The 16,076-nt window shown below is 56.7% G+C and overlaps 1 protein-coding gene across 3 annotated transcripts in view; it reads right to left on the reverse strand.

The window, feature by feature from the left end:
• PLXNA4 (plexin A4) overlaps window positions 1–16,076 on the reverse strand; it is a 428,345-nt gene that overhangs the window by 33,913 nt on the left and 378,356 nt on the right. For 2 of the 3 annotated variants that reach the window (XM_041727610.1, XM_041727611.1), the window contains exons 21-25: window positions 14,946–15,088; window positions 8,434–8,702; window positions 5,991–6,057; window positions 5,042–5,188; window positions 1,391–1,550 (exon numbers count right to left, since the gene is read on the reverse strand). In XM_041727610.1, coding sequence (XP_041583544.1) covers window positions 1,391–1,550; window positions 5,042–5,188; window positions 5,991–6,057; window positions 8,434–8,702; window positions 14,946–15,088 — 786 coding nt within the window. Of the gene's footprint in view, window positions 1–1,390; window positions 1,551–5,041; window positions 5,189–5,990; window positions 6,058–8,433; window positions 8,703–10,391; window positions 10,524–14,945; window positions 15,089–16,076 lie in introns of those variants that run through there. The other variant, XM_041727612.1, reaches the window with a different exon arrangement.

A 16,076-nucleotide genomic window follows, 5' to 3' on the forward strand; every position in this document is an offset into this window, starting at 1 on the left:
TCCAGGTGCCTGGTGCTCTGGGACACACAGGTGACATGCTGGCTCACATGGCATTGCCACCAACTCTCACATATGCCTCCTTCTTGTCCTGGAAGCAGCATGTGCAGAGCCACCTCCCAGGTGAGGGGGAGCAGGTGCTTGCCCAGTCTCTCTCCCTGGGTGCCTGTGCCTCGGACACGGCCCGTCGGGAGCCAAACAAGGGGACGTGGTGTTAAATGAAGCAGAGAGAGTTGAGGTGGGTTACAGGGCTTCTTGACCCCGAGGCTGCTGGCATCAGAATTTGGGGAGGAGGGCAGGTGCCACTCGAGAGGGGACGAAGGTCCCCTTTGGATGTTACAAATAGGGTAGATGCCCATCTGTCTTGGATGGCCTAGCTGCAGGCAGCTTAGAGACCAGATGGACGGGTGAGGGGCCCCTGGAGTCCTCCCACCTCTATGTTGCTCCAGACACAAGCACATCCGCATCAGCACCTTCCCCTCCATGCCCGGGATCAACAAACAGGCACAAACCTGCTCCTGACCAATGTTACCCCCATGATCAGTAATAACAGCGGCCAAGGCTAACGGAGTGTGTGGCATGGGCCAGGTGCTGCGCCCAGAGGCTTTCACACGCACCCTCTCACTTCATTCTTACAACACGGTGCGGTGCGCACTGTTATTTATCTCTGCCATAGAGGTAAAGAAACTAAGGCACAGAAGGGGGCAGTAACTTAACCAAGGTCACACAGCAGGGACTTAGCATGGTCAGGACTCCAATCCAGGCGCATCTCTCTGCCATGATGCCCATCTGCCTCTCCTCAGCCCTGGCCCCTCTGGAGCTCGGGGCACCCCACTAGGATTTCCCCAGGATGCTATCTCATAAACACGCAGGCCAACCCTCACTGGGTCAGTACAGCTGGCCCTATGTGGCGAGCCCTTGTTTATGTAGGCTACGTGATCTATTCGTGGAACATTCAAATAAAATGTCATCCTGCTCCCCAGCAGGCTGTCATCTCTCATTTTCCCCCTCTTCTTTCTCTCCATCCTCCATCACTGACCCAGATCCCTCCTGCCTTAGGTAGTCAGCAAAAATGGCACTCACAGAACAGAGGGGAGGGGAAGGGCCCAGGGGCTAAGGATGGTGGCAGTGGGGCCTCGGACCACATAGACTGAGCCTGAATCCACTTCACTGCAGATAGGACACCCCTGGGCTGCTCCAAGGACCCCTGAGGTAGCGGTGCTGCCAGCAGACGGCAGTGCCCTCTCTGCCTATTGCTTGCTGAGCACCCATGGAGGCAGGCTCCCTGGGTTCCTGGGGCTGAGCATGCCCGTTCCCTGCACTCAGGTGCCTCTGGGCCACAGGGGTGCTTCTGACCAGCCCTAGGGCAGCCCCGGGTGGGCAGCCTACTCACCCAGGTCCATATCTGCAGCCTTGGGCCGGTGCGAGCAGGGCACATTCTTAAAGATGGCATCCAGAATCTTCTCCTTGACCTGAGTAATGGTGTCGCAGTTAAGGATCTTCACTGGGACCTCAGGGCTGTTGGCGTTGTCTGGGTTGACACAGCTCAGGACCTGGAGGGAGGGGGGAGGCGTGTGGGGGAGGGCAGCAGGAAGCGCTGGGTCCCTGGTGCATCCTGGACACCACCGCCTGGACACTGCCCTTGCATGCACACTCCCCTCCCTGATCTTTCGCTGCACCCTCACCACCTCCGATTGCATGCCTGCAGACGCAGATGACAGCTTCCTCGCCCACCGCCTCCTGCTCCATGTGGTGGCAATCAGAACCCTGGCCCCTGGACGCCTGCCTTTCATTAGCTGCCAGACTGCTGCGAGCTCAAATGGGAACATGCTTCTTCCATTAAGAAGAAGGAAAAAAACCTCCTAAATCTATAAAACCAAACTCTTACCCTCAAAATGTCCTAAGTGGAAAACAATGGTGGGAGGAACTCTGGACCAAGGGTCCCTTCTAAAGCTTTCCTGGGCCCTCACTGTCCGACGCTTAGTGGCCAAGCACAGCCTGCTGCTTCGTGCTGTCCTGGCCGTCCCTGCTGTCCTGTGCTCTGGGCTCAGCCTCCCCCAGGAAGCAGCACAGCCTTTTCTGGGCATCCTCCTCCTAGAGACCCTGAGGTGGCCCTAGGAGAACCCCATGGGATGCTCCAGGGCATCTGGAAAAGCAGTGGCTGTACTGAGACACAGCGTTCCCCGGCCACTGGCCAAACGACAGCTCCACCCAGAACGTTCCTTCCCCACTCCCATTTCTGTGCCCCTTGCTTAGTTTCTGAGCAAACTGCCAGATGTTTTTCTTTGTTGTTGTTTTTTTCCTGCTAGCCCAGTGCTTCTCAAGTTTAATGTGAACAGGATCACTCATGGGTTTTGTTAGAATATAGATTCTGACTCAGGAAGTCTGGGTTGGGGCCCGAGATTCTGCGGTGTAGCAGGTAAGCATCCAGCATCTAGCATCTGGCAGCCTCCTGGGTGAGCACCCAGCACCAGCAGGCTCCTGAGTGAGCATCTAGTACCTACCTAGGAGGCTCTTGGGTGAGCACCCAGCACTAGCAGGCTCCCGGTGATGCTAATAGGCACTCCCAGCAGCAGGGCCCTGGAACGTGCAAGCCCAAGTTCTAGTGTCAAGCCAATCAATCACTCAACACCTCTGAGGGGCCCCTAGCTACAAAGTGATGTGTCCCTGAGCCTCTCAGCACCTGTCCCTTGTGGTGCCCCTCCTCTGGCCTGGGACAGGGATAGCATCGGTTGGCCCAAATTGTCCAGAGCTCCTCTGGCTTTCTCTCTTTTTCTTTCCCTCCTCACCAGCCAGGGGCTATTCCCCTTCTGCCTGTTGGGGGTTCCCTTTCTCAGGCCTCAGGTGGCCTCACATCTCCCTGCAGCCCTTTCTTCCCAGGGGAGAACACTTGCAATTTCTTTCTCCTCTCCTCAGGATGTCTCTTCCCTCAGTGCCCCCACCTGATGGCTGTGCTCCCCTGACCCATTCCAAGTTCCTTACACGGGAGGTAAGACCCGTCATCCAGGGCAGCCTAGCTTCTGGGGTAAAGGATGCTGCGATCTGGGGACAGGGCATTATTACAGCTCATTGTGCCAGATTCAGTCCCGGGGAAGGAACTGTGGATGGGAAAGGACGGCGTCGGGGGAGGCCAGGCAGGAGGCATTTCGGTGGTACTTCAAGCTCACTAAAAATCTATTCGGCGGCAACTGGAGGGTATTATGCTGAGTGAAATAAGTCAATTGGAGAAGGAAAAACATTATATGGTCTCATTCATTTGGGGAATATAAAAAAATAGTGAAAGGGAATAAAGGGGAAAGGAGAGAAAATGAGTGGGAAATATCAGTGAGGGAGACATGAGAGACTCCTAACTCTGGGAAACGAACTAGGGGTGGTGGAAGGGGAGGTGGGCGGGAGGTGGGGGTGACTGGGTGATGGGCACTGAGGGGGGCACTTGATGGGATGAGCACTGGGTGTTATGCTTTATGTTGGCAAATTGAACTCCAATAAAAAAAATCGATTCGGGGCTCTATTTTGGGGAAGATCTCCCCCCTTTCTCATTTTAATCAGAGCCTCTAACTCTCTCCTCCAGAGTAAAACGTGAGCAGGGAAGCAAGGGCCCCAGTCACACACCCTGCTCCTCTGAAGCCTCCTCGGGGAGCCCATTCCAGCATGTCTGTCTGGATGCCCACTGGGACCCCCGCCCCTGGCCCACTGACATGGGGGGAAGGTGCCTCAGGGCCACATCATTCCCAGCCAGGAGGGACACCTCCCTGCTGTCCGTGGAGTCTGGGATTGGCCCTGGGTTCACTGCTCCTGCAGGTCGGCCCAGCTCTCCTCTGTCCCGGCCCTGCCTGTGCATGTCACATGTCCCCAGAAGTGCATTTTGTAAATTAATGAGTTAATTTTTTAGAGAGGGAGAGGATCTTAAGCAGGCTCCATGCCCAGTGCGGAGCTCCTCATGGGGCTTGAGCTCTCGACCCTGAGATCATGACCTGAGCTGAAATCAAGACTTGGATGCTTAACTGATTGCGCTCCCCAGGCACCCCTCCCCATTAGTGCATTTAAATTCCACCTAGTTTTCTGTCCCCATCCCCCTACCACCCTGCACCCCTGCCCCAGCCTCGTCCTGGGTGCCCCCCATGCTTCACCCCCAGCACTTATCTGTTATCTTATTTTCTACCTCCTTCCTTTCACACCTTCTCCGCTCTCCTAGCAGAGGCCTGGTGGGAAGTCACACCTCCATCTAAGAGAACCCAAGTGTGACAGCCAACGGCAAGAAGGAGGGGGCAGGGCCTAGGTGAGCAGTAGTGAGCACTTACTCTGGGCTCCCTGCCTTACACGCCTTGCCCCATTCCATCCTCTGGACAACTTTGGGAGGTATGCACTATTATTATCCCTGTGTAGGTCAGTCCTGGTGTTATCCTCCTTTTTTTTTTTTTTCAGATGAAGAAACCCCAATTCAGAGATGGAGGGACCTGCCCCAAATCACCCAGCTGGTCAGAAGCAGAGTCGGGACTCCAATCCAGACCTCATACTCCTACCTGCTGAGTGTGGCTGCTTCCTAGGGTGACAGCGGCCATCAGAAGAGGGGGTTGAACTGGGACACAGGGAATCCCCACGTTCCCTGACAAAGGTGTAACCACGAGGCCAATCTGGACTCACACCCTTGGGTCTTGGGTGTATGTGAACTCAGATAGGTGTGCGGAGGTAGGCTTCCGAACCCTGAGGAACTCTTTCTGGCTGCTTCCCTTCAGGCGCCCACCTGCTCTGTGTGGAAGTGTCACTCCCCACCCTGGGAGAGCCGACAAGGCACTCATTCCGTGGAATCAGCCCGCCAGCTGCTCCCCACGATCAGCACACTGGTCTACAAGCACACTAGTCCCACTGAAGTGAGCTACTAGTCCCCCCCAACCAGGTGAGGGAGTCTGGGGACGGCCTACGTGGAACACCTGGCTGGGCCTGGGCAGGCGGTTCTTCAGAACCCAAGTGTGACAGGCGGGGGCTGCCCGGGGCCAGAGCCCCATTACAGGGGGCATGGGGCAAAGCTGTGAGGCTGGTTTACCAGGGTTTTGTAGTCGATCTGCTGGCGGATGAGCTTGTCCTCACTCAGAGAGTAGCGGGCCTCCCCGGTGATGGCGTCGATGGGCCCCTTCTCCATCTGCTGCTTGATGGCACAGAAGAGCGAGAACAGGGGCTCCCCGGCGCACTCCTGGGCACAGAGGAGAACCGTGCTGGGCGGGCGCTGGGCCAGCCTCCTGGAGCCCGCTTCCCCCAAGGGCTGCTTTTCCACTCTTCTGCTCCAACTCTCTCCTGCTCCTCATTCTGCTCTGTTGTCAACCCCCGCCCCCGTCGGACGTGCATCTGTCTGGGCCCTCTGGACCACCGTCTTCTCCTCACCAGCCCTGCCTCCTGTCCCCGCTCCCTTCCTTCTCCCCACCCTGCTCCACTGCCTCCTCTGCGGCCCAGCAGGAGACACAGGTCAGTCCCTGTGGCTGCAAAGTCCTTACAAAGCAAGGTAATAATTGGAAGTTGAGCAGCTCTCCCACCTCCCAGGCACACAGGAGGCTTATCTGCTGCCACATGCAGCTGTGGTACCTGCCTGGGACACTTATCAGCCCCAGGAGGAGGCCAGGAGGGCAGAAAGCGGGGAACTAAGGGATGAATCCTTATGAGCTTACAAGGGGACTGTGGCCTTGGGGCTCGGCTCCCCCTTGGGGCTCGGCTCCCCCTGGCCTGGGAGAAAGTGGGCTGTGGGACAGGGCATTGTCTCTCTTGCCAGGACGGACAGGGCAGGGGGTCGAGGCGGATGGGCTCTGTCTCCTGTGATGGTCAGGAGTCTGTCCCCCTGGTGATAGTGATGGCAATGGGAGGACTGCATTTCTTCATGGGGTTCTACGAGCCAGGCCTTGGGGACTGTGGGCTTCAGGGTGTGCAGGGAAGTAGGGCAGGTTGGCAGGGGCTGCGGGGTAGGTAACTTGCAGGGCCAGAGATACCCCCACATCCCATCATACCTTGAGGAACTTGTAGAGCAGGAAAGTGAACCAGTTGGTCAACATCTTCTCAGCCACCGACTCAGTTCTGTCCCAGCAAGAAAAAAGACAGAAGTGGCTGGTCAGAGCCCAAGGACCAGGAAGCAGGGAAATGACTGCATTGATCTTGCTGCTTCTGGCTTTCGGGCCACATCCTGAGATCCAAGAATACTTGAATTCTGTGGAGCCTAGACACCCCATGATGACGAGACAAGCTTTGCCTTTTGCCAAGCTAAGCCCGGAGACGACACTCTGGTGTCAGGTGGGAATGTGCTAGAGCAGCTCCGTCCACCGCCATTTTCTGCGATGATGATGAGAGCTCTCACTGCTGTCCAGTGGGGTAGCCACCAGCCCTAGGGGCCTACTGAGCACTTGAAATGCGGCTAGTGTGCAGCTGAATTTTACATTTTCTTCCCCTTTAATTAATTTACATTTGAACGGGCACATGGGGCTCCTAGTGACTTGGATGGGACAGCTTTAGGGAACTTTATAGTTCCTGTTGGGGGGGGGCGGTGAAAAAAGGAAACCTGGGGAGATTGCAATTGGGCAGGGAACAGAAAAGATGGTGGCAGGAGTCTCCAGCAGGTGCCAGGCAATGACCCACAGCACCGGGTCAGGCGACAAAGGCCAGATAGATTAGACTGACCCCATCACCTGAAGTGAAAGACTCCAAGAGCTGACACGTACTAAAGCTGTATACCTAGCTCATCCCAATTGATGCCAAATTATCCTATTTCCACATCCTTTGGAACCCTGGAACCCTGCTGGTGTTTCATTTGCAAAAGACCGGAAGTGCCGTCTTGGGTCTAACTTGCGTCCTTTGTTAGACTGCTACCCAAGCCCACTTATCCTTTTACCTTGGAAGGGAAGCCACTGAAGCAGTGTTATGGCCAAAAGACACTTTTGGTTGCATCCACTTAGAGAAAACAAACGGCATTCAGGCTTGTGCTAAGCGTGTGGCCAGCTCCAGAGAGAGCAACCGGCCCATCCAGGTATGTTTGGATGGACTCGAAAGTTGCAGTTGGCGGAAGACATGAAGAGCTACAATCCCGAGGCAGCTGGGCAGCTGTCAGCACAAGGGGAAGCCAGGAGAAGAGAAGGAAGGCCATGGAAATGAGGGGGCCAGCCTGGGGCAAGGGGACGAAAGGGAGACAGAGGAGGGCAGAAGGAGAGAGAGCATCTGGGAGAGCCCTGCTGGAAAACAAGAGGCGGAGACGCACAGACTCAGAGCGAGGCCACGCCGGGAAATTGTCGGTGGGAGCTCTGGCAGGCAGTGGCAACCCTAGAATTACACCGGTGGGTGGCTGCGTGGTGAAAGTAAAACAAAAATCAAAATGATCCACCTTGCTGTTTCCAAAGCTGTCTGATTGCTCCAATAGGTAGCAACCTTTTGCAGCTGTGCAGGCAAATGCCCGCTGCACCAGGAAAAAGCCTGAGGTAAACACTTGTGGAAGCCAAGTCTAGCCCCTGGACCAAGCGGAAGGCCCTGCTCAGACCCAGACGTCGAGGGTGGAAGGCAGAGGACAGGCAGAGGGCCGCACGGGATGGCCGGTCGTGGGAGATTTCCCACTTTGTCCGCTCGAAGGCTAAAGACGCAGCAGAAACAGCCTAGATGAGACACAGCCTTCCCGCAGGTAGGAGGCAAGTGTGAATGGCAGCGTGGCTGGGGTCACAGAGTCTCTGTTTCCTACAAAGCCAAGCCCCAGGATAGGGCTCTGTCGCCACATGTGGCCCCTCAGGTCTGCACAGCGCCGAGGGGGATGCGGCGTGGGACGGAGCCCCGCGGAGCCCCCGGCAGGTGCAGGGCAGTGGCAGGGGCCGCCGCCCGGCTCTCCTTTGCACACCGGCTGGCCCAGGGCTCCTCACACCCTCCCGTGCCCGCGATCACCACGGTCTCTCGTGAGCATGCAGATTCCGCCCCAGGGGGTGTGGGTCGGGGCCTGGGATCCTGCATTCCCTGCAGCCTCCCGGGCGCTGCCTCGCTGCTGGTCCCGGACGGTGGGGAGAGCCGCCAGGGGCTCGGGTTCCCAATCTTGAGGTGGTGAGGCGGGTCCCCAGGCAGAGGCCCGGGGCATCCTAATTCACGTTCTGATTTAGATAAGGCCAGAGGATGGGAGAAAGGCCCCCGAAGAGTCCCTGAGACAAGAGTTGCAGCAGAGAGGGTCATGATCAGGGCAGCATAGGGATAGAGAGAGAAGACAAGGATGTCCGGGAGTAGATGGGCGTGGTGGACGGGTTCTTCCAGGAGGGCGACCGGGTGCACCCTGGCCTCTGGGCGGGTCAGCGCCTACCCTTGGGGCACTTGGCTGCTCCTTCTGGAGCTCTGCCCCGGTCTCCCCAGAAGGCACAAGAGCCAGGCCGAGTGGGCTGGGCTGGGCGGGGGCTCTCTGACCTGGCCCCTGCCACCCCTCGGGCCCGCCCTCACCTCCTGAGCAGCAGCTTGGGGTGGTTCTTGCTCTCCAGGTTCTTGTCGATGAGGTCGGCCAGCAGCTGCTTCAGCACGTCGGTGGCGTACTCCAGCTTGCTCTGCAGCACGGTCATGATGAGCGAGGCCACGTTGCCGCGGTCGCGCATGGAGAAGCTGCGTTGGGACTCCAGGGTGCGGATGAAGGACAGCAGGAACACTTTGTTGTTGATGAGCTGGGCAAAGAGCTTCAGGCCTTTCTCCACGCGCTCCTGCCGGTAGCCGGGAACCTGCGGAGGAGGAGCCCCCGGGGGTCGTGACTGCCGGGGACAGGAGCCGGGACCCTGCCACCCCAGTCCCCGCCGCCGCTTGGGCCGCAGCCCCCCTGCCGATGCCATCAAGCCCTGGTCCGGTGGTGGGCACCGTGCTAGCTATTCTCCTAACCCCGTGGCGGCCCACACTGCCTCTGCTTTGGAGCTGAGTCGGGGGAGGCACAGAGACAACAGCACCCTTTGTCATGGCAGTGCTGGGGTCCTCACCCACTTCGGAGCCTGAGCTCTTCCCTGATGGTAGCACAGAGCCAGTGAGGGGCCCCCACGCCACAGCAGGTGAGCATCACAGACAGCCCCCCGGGGCGGCCTCCAGGAGGCCGGGGCTGCAGCAGGTGACCCCAGTGGCCAGGGATCACCACACCTGAGCCTGCAGCTGCCCTGATGCTGACCCTTCTCTGGCCACCTGGGTCCCGTTGACAGATCCATGGCCTCCGTGTCAGGACTTCCAAGGTGCACAGAGGCTCTGGCACTGCCGCCCCGTGTGACCTTGGGCAAGTCTATTCACATCTCTGGGGGCCCAAGGTGACTCACGCCAGGAAAGGGGAGGAAGCCCAGCATTCTCTCAGGTGCCCCCTGACCGACTCTAGTGTCTGCTGTTTTCTCAGAGACTCCTCTGAGACCCGGGGAGAGGGGAAGCGCTGGTCTTCCTGCCTGCATCTCCACACTGAGCCAGCCCGCGCCTGAGCTGGGAGGATGCCTCCCTGATCTGCGTGCTGGCTCCACGGCGGTGCCCACTCAGGGTGTTCTGGCAACGTGTGCACTGCCCTGTGTGTATCCACCCATGAAAACGAAAAGGTGACTTAACCAAGCATAGCCTCTGCCCCCAAGGTGAAGCCCTCTGAGAGCGGAGCAGGGCACCCTTTGTGGGGTGGGGAGCTGGGGGGGCAGGGGCCTCCGCAGGAGGGGCCATGTCCCTGCCGCAGGAGTCTTTGAGGAGGAGCGTCAGGTGAGCAGCAGTGCAGGGTACAGTCTGACTCAGCCGAGCTGGGGTTAACTGTCACTGCCGTGTGCTAGTCTGGGGACCCTGAGAAGACTCCACTCCCTCATCAGAGACGTGAAGCTACTGGAGCTGTCATGTGTGCAGCCTTTACTCTGCTGAGCGCTGTTCTACATGCTCTAGAAATACTGACCCGTTTACCCCACACGACAGCCGACCATCCCTAAGGTGGGCCCGATCTCAGCTTCCGCCCTGCCCAGCTCTCCCCAGCCCGCACCCCGTTCCCTACTCACAGGGGCTGTCCAAGGAAGGACAAGGGTAGGGGGCAGCCCCAGCTTGCCGCCAGCCGGGCCTCAGTCTCCCAGCTATCCATGCATCCCGCTGAGCTCCCTCCCGGCTCTGTGACCACCCCGGACACATGTATGCATGTTTTACCTTGTCTGTCCTTCATTCCCCCCAGAGAACTGCTCCACAACCTGTCCTGATGGGAGACAATGCCACTTGCTGGGCACCCACCATGGGCAGTGCCCGGCACTGGCACACGTATTCATCGCTCCAGCCAAGCAAGAGTGCGTGTGTCCTCTTCACCATCTCTCAGAGAACCTACTGTAGCAGTCCCGAGGCCAGCCAGCTGGTGCAGGAGGGTGCTGGATGCCCAAACCCAAGCCTGTTTGGCCTCCCAGGCTCTGTCCGTCCTCCCCATCCTTCACTACATTCGGTCCTACCCGTGGGCCTCAGAGGTGACTGAGAGCCAGCTGTGAGCCTCCCATGCAGGGCCTCCTGGCAGCTCAGGCTGCCCATCGAGGGCAAGGGAACCACAGCCAGGTTTGGCATCAGGGCTCCTGGAGTGGAAGATGAGAACACAGGGCTGGTCACATGGCACATTTGGTGAGAGGACGTGCTCTGAACTTTGTGGCTTAGCTGCACACGCCTTCTGGGTCCCAAGGCCTGGGGCCCAGAGAAGGAAGGTGTAGCACAGCCAGCAAAGCTGAGGCCACAGCGTGCCGGTCAGCAGCCCAGGCTTTGGAATCAGAGACACTAACTGACTCATGCATGGAGGAAAGCTGTCACCTCTGGGCTCTATCACCTCGCCTGTAAAATGAGAATACGAGTGCCCATGTCATATTGTTTTATGGGCATTAAATAGATAATGCATGTAACGTGCTTGGCACATGCGGTACACACTTAACAGCAGGTTTATTACCCGCCTCTCCTACTCCACTGGCTGCTGTTCACCCATTCCTCTCGCCCAGGAGTTTTCAAGACATTGAATGCATTGGCCTGGAGTCCGGGGGTGCGCAGAAGGTAAGAATTTTCTCCCCATTTTATGAAGAGGAGAAGGAAGTGAAGTATCTTGGTGAAGAATATCCACACAATTCCCCTTCATAACTTGCCACCCTCCCACCCCTGCTCCCTAAGCAAATGCCACTCTGAAACAAGACTTTCTTTATTCACCAGATGGTTTGATAATTTAGTTGAAGTCTGTGAGTATAAAACTGGATAGTAAATTTTAATTGTAACCCAACAGGTTAGAGTTTGGGAGGCATGGGTAGGTTGAAAATGGGGTGTGTGGTTACGGTTCACTCCCTGCTCCCTGGTTTGAAAGGATCCGTGCCTGTGCAGTGCCTAGGCAACCCCTCACCCCCATGCCTGCCTTCACCTGATGGTCACAAAAGAGGTGGATGGGTGGCCTGTGTCCAGGACAGACTGAAGTCAGACAACATTTGCTTCCTCTCACACACCTACCGCCCGTGCCCAGCCAGTGGGCAGCTATCCCAACGGCTGCAAGGGTTGCGAAACATTGCTTTAGATTCATATCAGTGGCTTCCCTGGGAATATTTCCATTTTCAGAAAGCCAACACAGAGAGAAACTATTCCAGTGGTAAGACAGGGCTGGAAACAAATCAGCAAAGACCAATCCAGGCAAGATTCCTGGATTGTGTGAATCCGCAGGCTCGGGTGGGAGAGGAAAAGCTGATTTTGGTCAATTAATCAGCAAGTCTAATGGAAATGAAAAGTCGTATGTCCTGGGTATATACCCAAAAGATGGAAGCAGGAGCTCAAGCAGATACCTGTACGCCCACGTTCTTAGCGGCATCATCCACGGTAGCCAACAGGTGGAAGCAGCCCAAGTGCTTGCTGACAGATAAGGAGACAAACAAAAGGTGCTGCAAACCTACAACAGGCTATTGCTTGGGCTTAAAGAGGAGAGCAATCCTGTCATGTGCTACCATCGGGGTGAACCTTGAAAACACTTTGCTAAGTGAAATAAACCCATTCCAGAAGGATAAATACTACATGATTCCATGCCCACGAGGTGCCCTGAATCTTCAAATTCACAGAAACAGGAAGTCGAAGGGCGGTTTCTGGGGGAGAGGATGGGGGGCTAGTGTGTAATGGGGACACGGTAGCATGTGGGGAAGATGAAAACCCTCCGAGACGGCTGGTGGTGATGGTCTCAGTGCAGCGAGCGTGTACGCACTGACTCTGAGCTGTAACACGAACAAATCATTGATATGGTCAATTTTATGTGATGCGGATTTTACCACAATTCAAAATGAGGAAAGCTGTGTGACCTGAGTCAGCCTGTGCCTGACAGTCAGCCATCCCAGGGGCTCCAGCTCATGGAGGTGTGTGGAGGTGGCTGCTCACTCCTTCATGAGCAAGAGGGTGGGAACTAAAGGTCTCCCCACATGATGAAGGCAAGGAAGAAGCGAGAAGACTCAGGTCTGAGGGGAAAGCTGAATGTGCTGGATGAGGAATCGGGTCACGGTCGGACATGGTGTAATCTGTAACGGGGGCCAGAGGAACAGGGTGGGGCGGGGGCAGGGTGTCCAGGTTGTGCACTGAACAGCTTGGAGGTCACACAGGCTGCTCAGGTGACGACAACCCTGCAGCCCTGGTTCTCAAGGCCCCCCGCAGCCCTCCCAGGGCTGGGTTCGTCTGACACCCGTGACAGACAGATGAAGAGGGGGAGTCAGTAACTTTGGGGTGCCCTCGTGCATGTTCAGCCCAGGGCATAGGTGGTGTCACTGGGAAGTGCAGAAATTATGGATCTCTAAGGTGGTGCTGAGCAAAGCTCTTGAGGTTTGCTGGCAGAGTGTGGAGCTTGCTGGCCCGGAAGCCTGTGTCCGGGGGTACCTCAGGTCAGGGAACAAGGCAGACAGGGCCAGTGCGGCCCCAGGGAAGCAGGGAGCTGGCTCCATGCAAGGCTCTGAGGACGGGGGTGAGGGGTGAGGGTGCTGGCTGGGGGTTTCTGTTTGTTGAGCCTGGCTTGCAGAGCCGGGTTCCTGGCTGTGTGCCTCCCTGAAGAATAAGGCTAGGAGTTGGGGAGCAGCCCCCGTCTTGCTTCTCACAGGAGCAAGGCCTCCAAGCTGGCCTTGGTGGCGGGGGCTCCCAACTGCTTTCAGCAAGCGTCTTGGTATACGGTTCGGAGGGGCGGTGAGAGGGAATCATTTGTCTTCTTGTCCTCCGTGAACAGGGCTGCTGCACACAGTGAGGCAGGTTGTACACTGAGGAAGTCCAGAGGTGTCCCCTATGAATGATGCCATCTGGAGCACGGCAGCGTTCACCCTGCACCACCACCCGTGAGGTCCTGTGCAGGAAGGAGCCCTGTGACCGTCCTGCCCCCGTCCCGGGCAGTCCTTGGGAGCGTACTGCCCTTGGGTGTGTGTTCAATGAGTGCCAAGCCAGGCTGGAGACTCTGAGAATCTCGAGATGCAAGTGCATATGCAAAGTGCAGAGTCTTCAAGGGACCAAACACCCTGGTATTTTGAAGCAAGTAAAAATGAGGCTGGGCAAAAAAATAAATGGCAGAGAAAAATGAAAGAGAATGAGAGAGGACACAGGCAGGAAGAGTGGGGCCACGAAAATGGCTAGAACATCAAGATGTAGACGGTGTTCTCAGTGAGGACACAGGGCCCACTGTCCATGACCTCTGGAAGTGCCCCTTGGTATCTATCTACTGAGGGGCCAAGGGGACACTCCTCCACATGGAAGTGCCCCTGCCCTCGTTGTAGAAGCGTGCCCGGGAGCACAGGCCTCCGCACACAGGCGCACGCTGTATTTAACAAACGTTTGTGGAGATATGCACGCGGGCTCCAGAGTCCCCGGGGCCCCACTCTGCCTCTGGAGAGGTGCACGGCCTCCCCATCCCCTTGGGCAGCCCACGCAGACATTCCTGCAGGCCAACACCTGCAGAACCGGGCCACTGCTGAGCTGGGGGGGAGGGGTCTGTTGTGATGTCATGGATGGTGTAAATCTCAGAGTTTGTCTCGTTTTCTGTTTTTGCTTTGGCTGGAGATTTTTGATCCATCCTGATAAGAATCTAGAGCCCTCAGGCATGACAGCGACATGCAGTCTTTGCCTCGTAAGGAGCACAGACCCTGGAGTCTAACTTCCAGACTCAAATCCTGGCCCCGCCCCCTCCCAGCAGGTGACCCCAGAGTTCTCCCTGAAACTTTAGTTTCCTTGCATCTAAAATGAGTGCACCTTCTTCAGACCGCTTGTGGGATCGTCAATCAACGCACACACAAACCAAGCACTTAAAACTGGACTAGGAGATTAGCGCGCTGTCAACTCGCAGAGATTATTCCTTATGATTATTATTTTGCCCTGGTTTCCTCATTTGTATTTTTCGCTTTTCTCTGGTATTTATCTTTATAAGTCATCCCAAATCCCTTTTGGAACAAAGCGTAACATGAATATATGCATAAGCCAGATACTATGCTAGACGGTAAGTGGGATAAAATGTTCAAAAGATGAGGTCCTGCTGGTACAAAAGACGGTTATGTTCCTACCATTCATGCGCCCACCCCCCTTCCCAGCGCATCTCTTATCTTTTCCACATCCACTGAGTGAGCGCCAACTATGTACCTAAGTCCCTTACACTGTGGTTCCCTAAACAGGCGGCCAGTGAGCTCATGACACCATCTGTCTGCCACATCTCTGGCTTTTGCATATAGGTACAGTTTTTCCCTTCAACTTCCATTCAATTCTCAATGGGTCCATGGCCCCTAGAACCCAGATCTACTCCCAACTTGGCTCAGAGGCTCCCTGGTGTGGCCCCATTTCCTGCAGAGGGACTGGCTGGCTGGCTGGCTGGCGCTGACCAGTGCGGGGAGCCTCAGACCAGTCATGTCCCCTCCCTGGCCTCAGCTTTCTCACCTCCAAACGGGGTGCCTACCCTTGAAGATCACGGACACCCTTCTCCACACTATAACACCTTCAGGGGGCAAGGCTTGGTCACGGGTACGGCTTCTCACCTCGAGGTCTCGGAGCACAGGGTGGTCTTCGATTCCGGGGAATAGCACCCGCATGGTGTAGGTTCTGTAGTCCAGGAAGGGGATCCCAGCTCCATCCAGGTCACTTGTCAGCTCGTGGATGTCCGTCTGCAGCTCGGCAAAAGCTGGCACAGAGGGAAGCCCATGAGACTGCTGACTGGAGCAGCCCCTGCGTCTGACTGCTCAGAATCCTCACCCCAACCCCAGGGAGACATGGGCAATGGACTGCAGGCGTGCAGGATGATGTGGGATGTTTAAGGTAGCTGGGGTGAATGACACAGGAAGGGGAGGAAGACGTAGTGCAAGGAAGCTGGTCTTGGGCCAAATCCCTTCCAAAGCATGGATGGGGGTGGGCTGTCCACAGATGTGTCCTGCTGCTGAGACCTGAAGGCCACCTCCCTCTGAAGATGAAGGGCTTTGGTTTGCGGACTATGCTGGGGTGGGGTGGGGTGGGGTGGGGTGGGGTGGGACTCCACTATCAGGGGACAGGGGGAGGGAGGGGAGAGGTTCCAGGGTGGAGGGTCTATTCCCAATTCTGCATGTTTATAGCGGTCTTCCTTTTATAAGTTAAGAACAATTTCTTCTGCAGTCCCAGCTTGGGGCCAGGTGGCTCACTGGAGCCATCAACCACCCAGGGGGACCAGACGAAGGCTATGCCACATTAATAGATTCCTTCTGGATAGATGTGCGGGGCGTATCTTTGTCCTTCCTTCCTCAAGGTGATGCCACTCAATGGTGAATTATGACCTGCATGTGGGCACTGCTGTCCGTGGAGGCAGCTCAGGCTTCTGGATGGTTGTGGAGCTGCAAGGCCCCCTTCTCTCTGGGCCCCAAGAAAGTCCAGCACCTGACCCAGGTGTTTACACGGTACCCAAGCTGTGAGCACCCTCGGTCCGGAGCACAGCCCTCCCCCCAGACTGCCGTCCACCCTGGGAGGCAGTTAGAGAGGAGGCACCAGGCCCTTCCCTGCTCTGCCTTTCTCCTGGGCACAGGTACACATACTGACATGCATGCATGACACACAGCCGGGATGCATTAACCCATGCTGGCAAAGAACAGCCAGTGGCACTGAGTCAACGATACTTCCTAATATTGAAATCAGCACAAGAATAG

This window comes from Vulpes lagopus, chromosome 13, assembly GCF_018345385.1.
Source record: "Vulpes lagopus strain Blue_001 chromosome 13, ASM1834538v1, whole genome shotgun sequence".
Lineage (NCBI taxonomy): Eukaryota > Metazoa > Chordata > Mammalia > Carnivora > Canidae > Vulpes > Vulpes lagopus.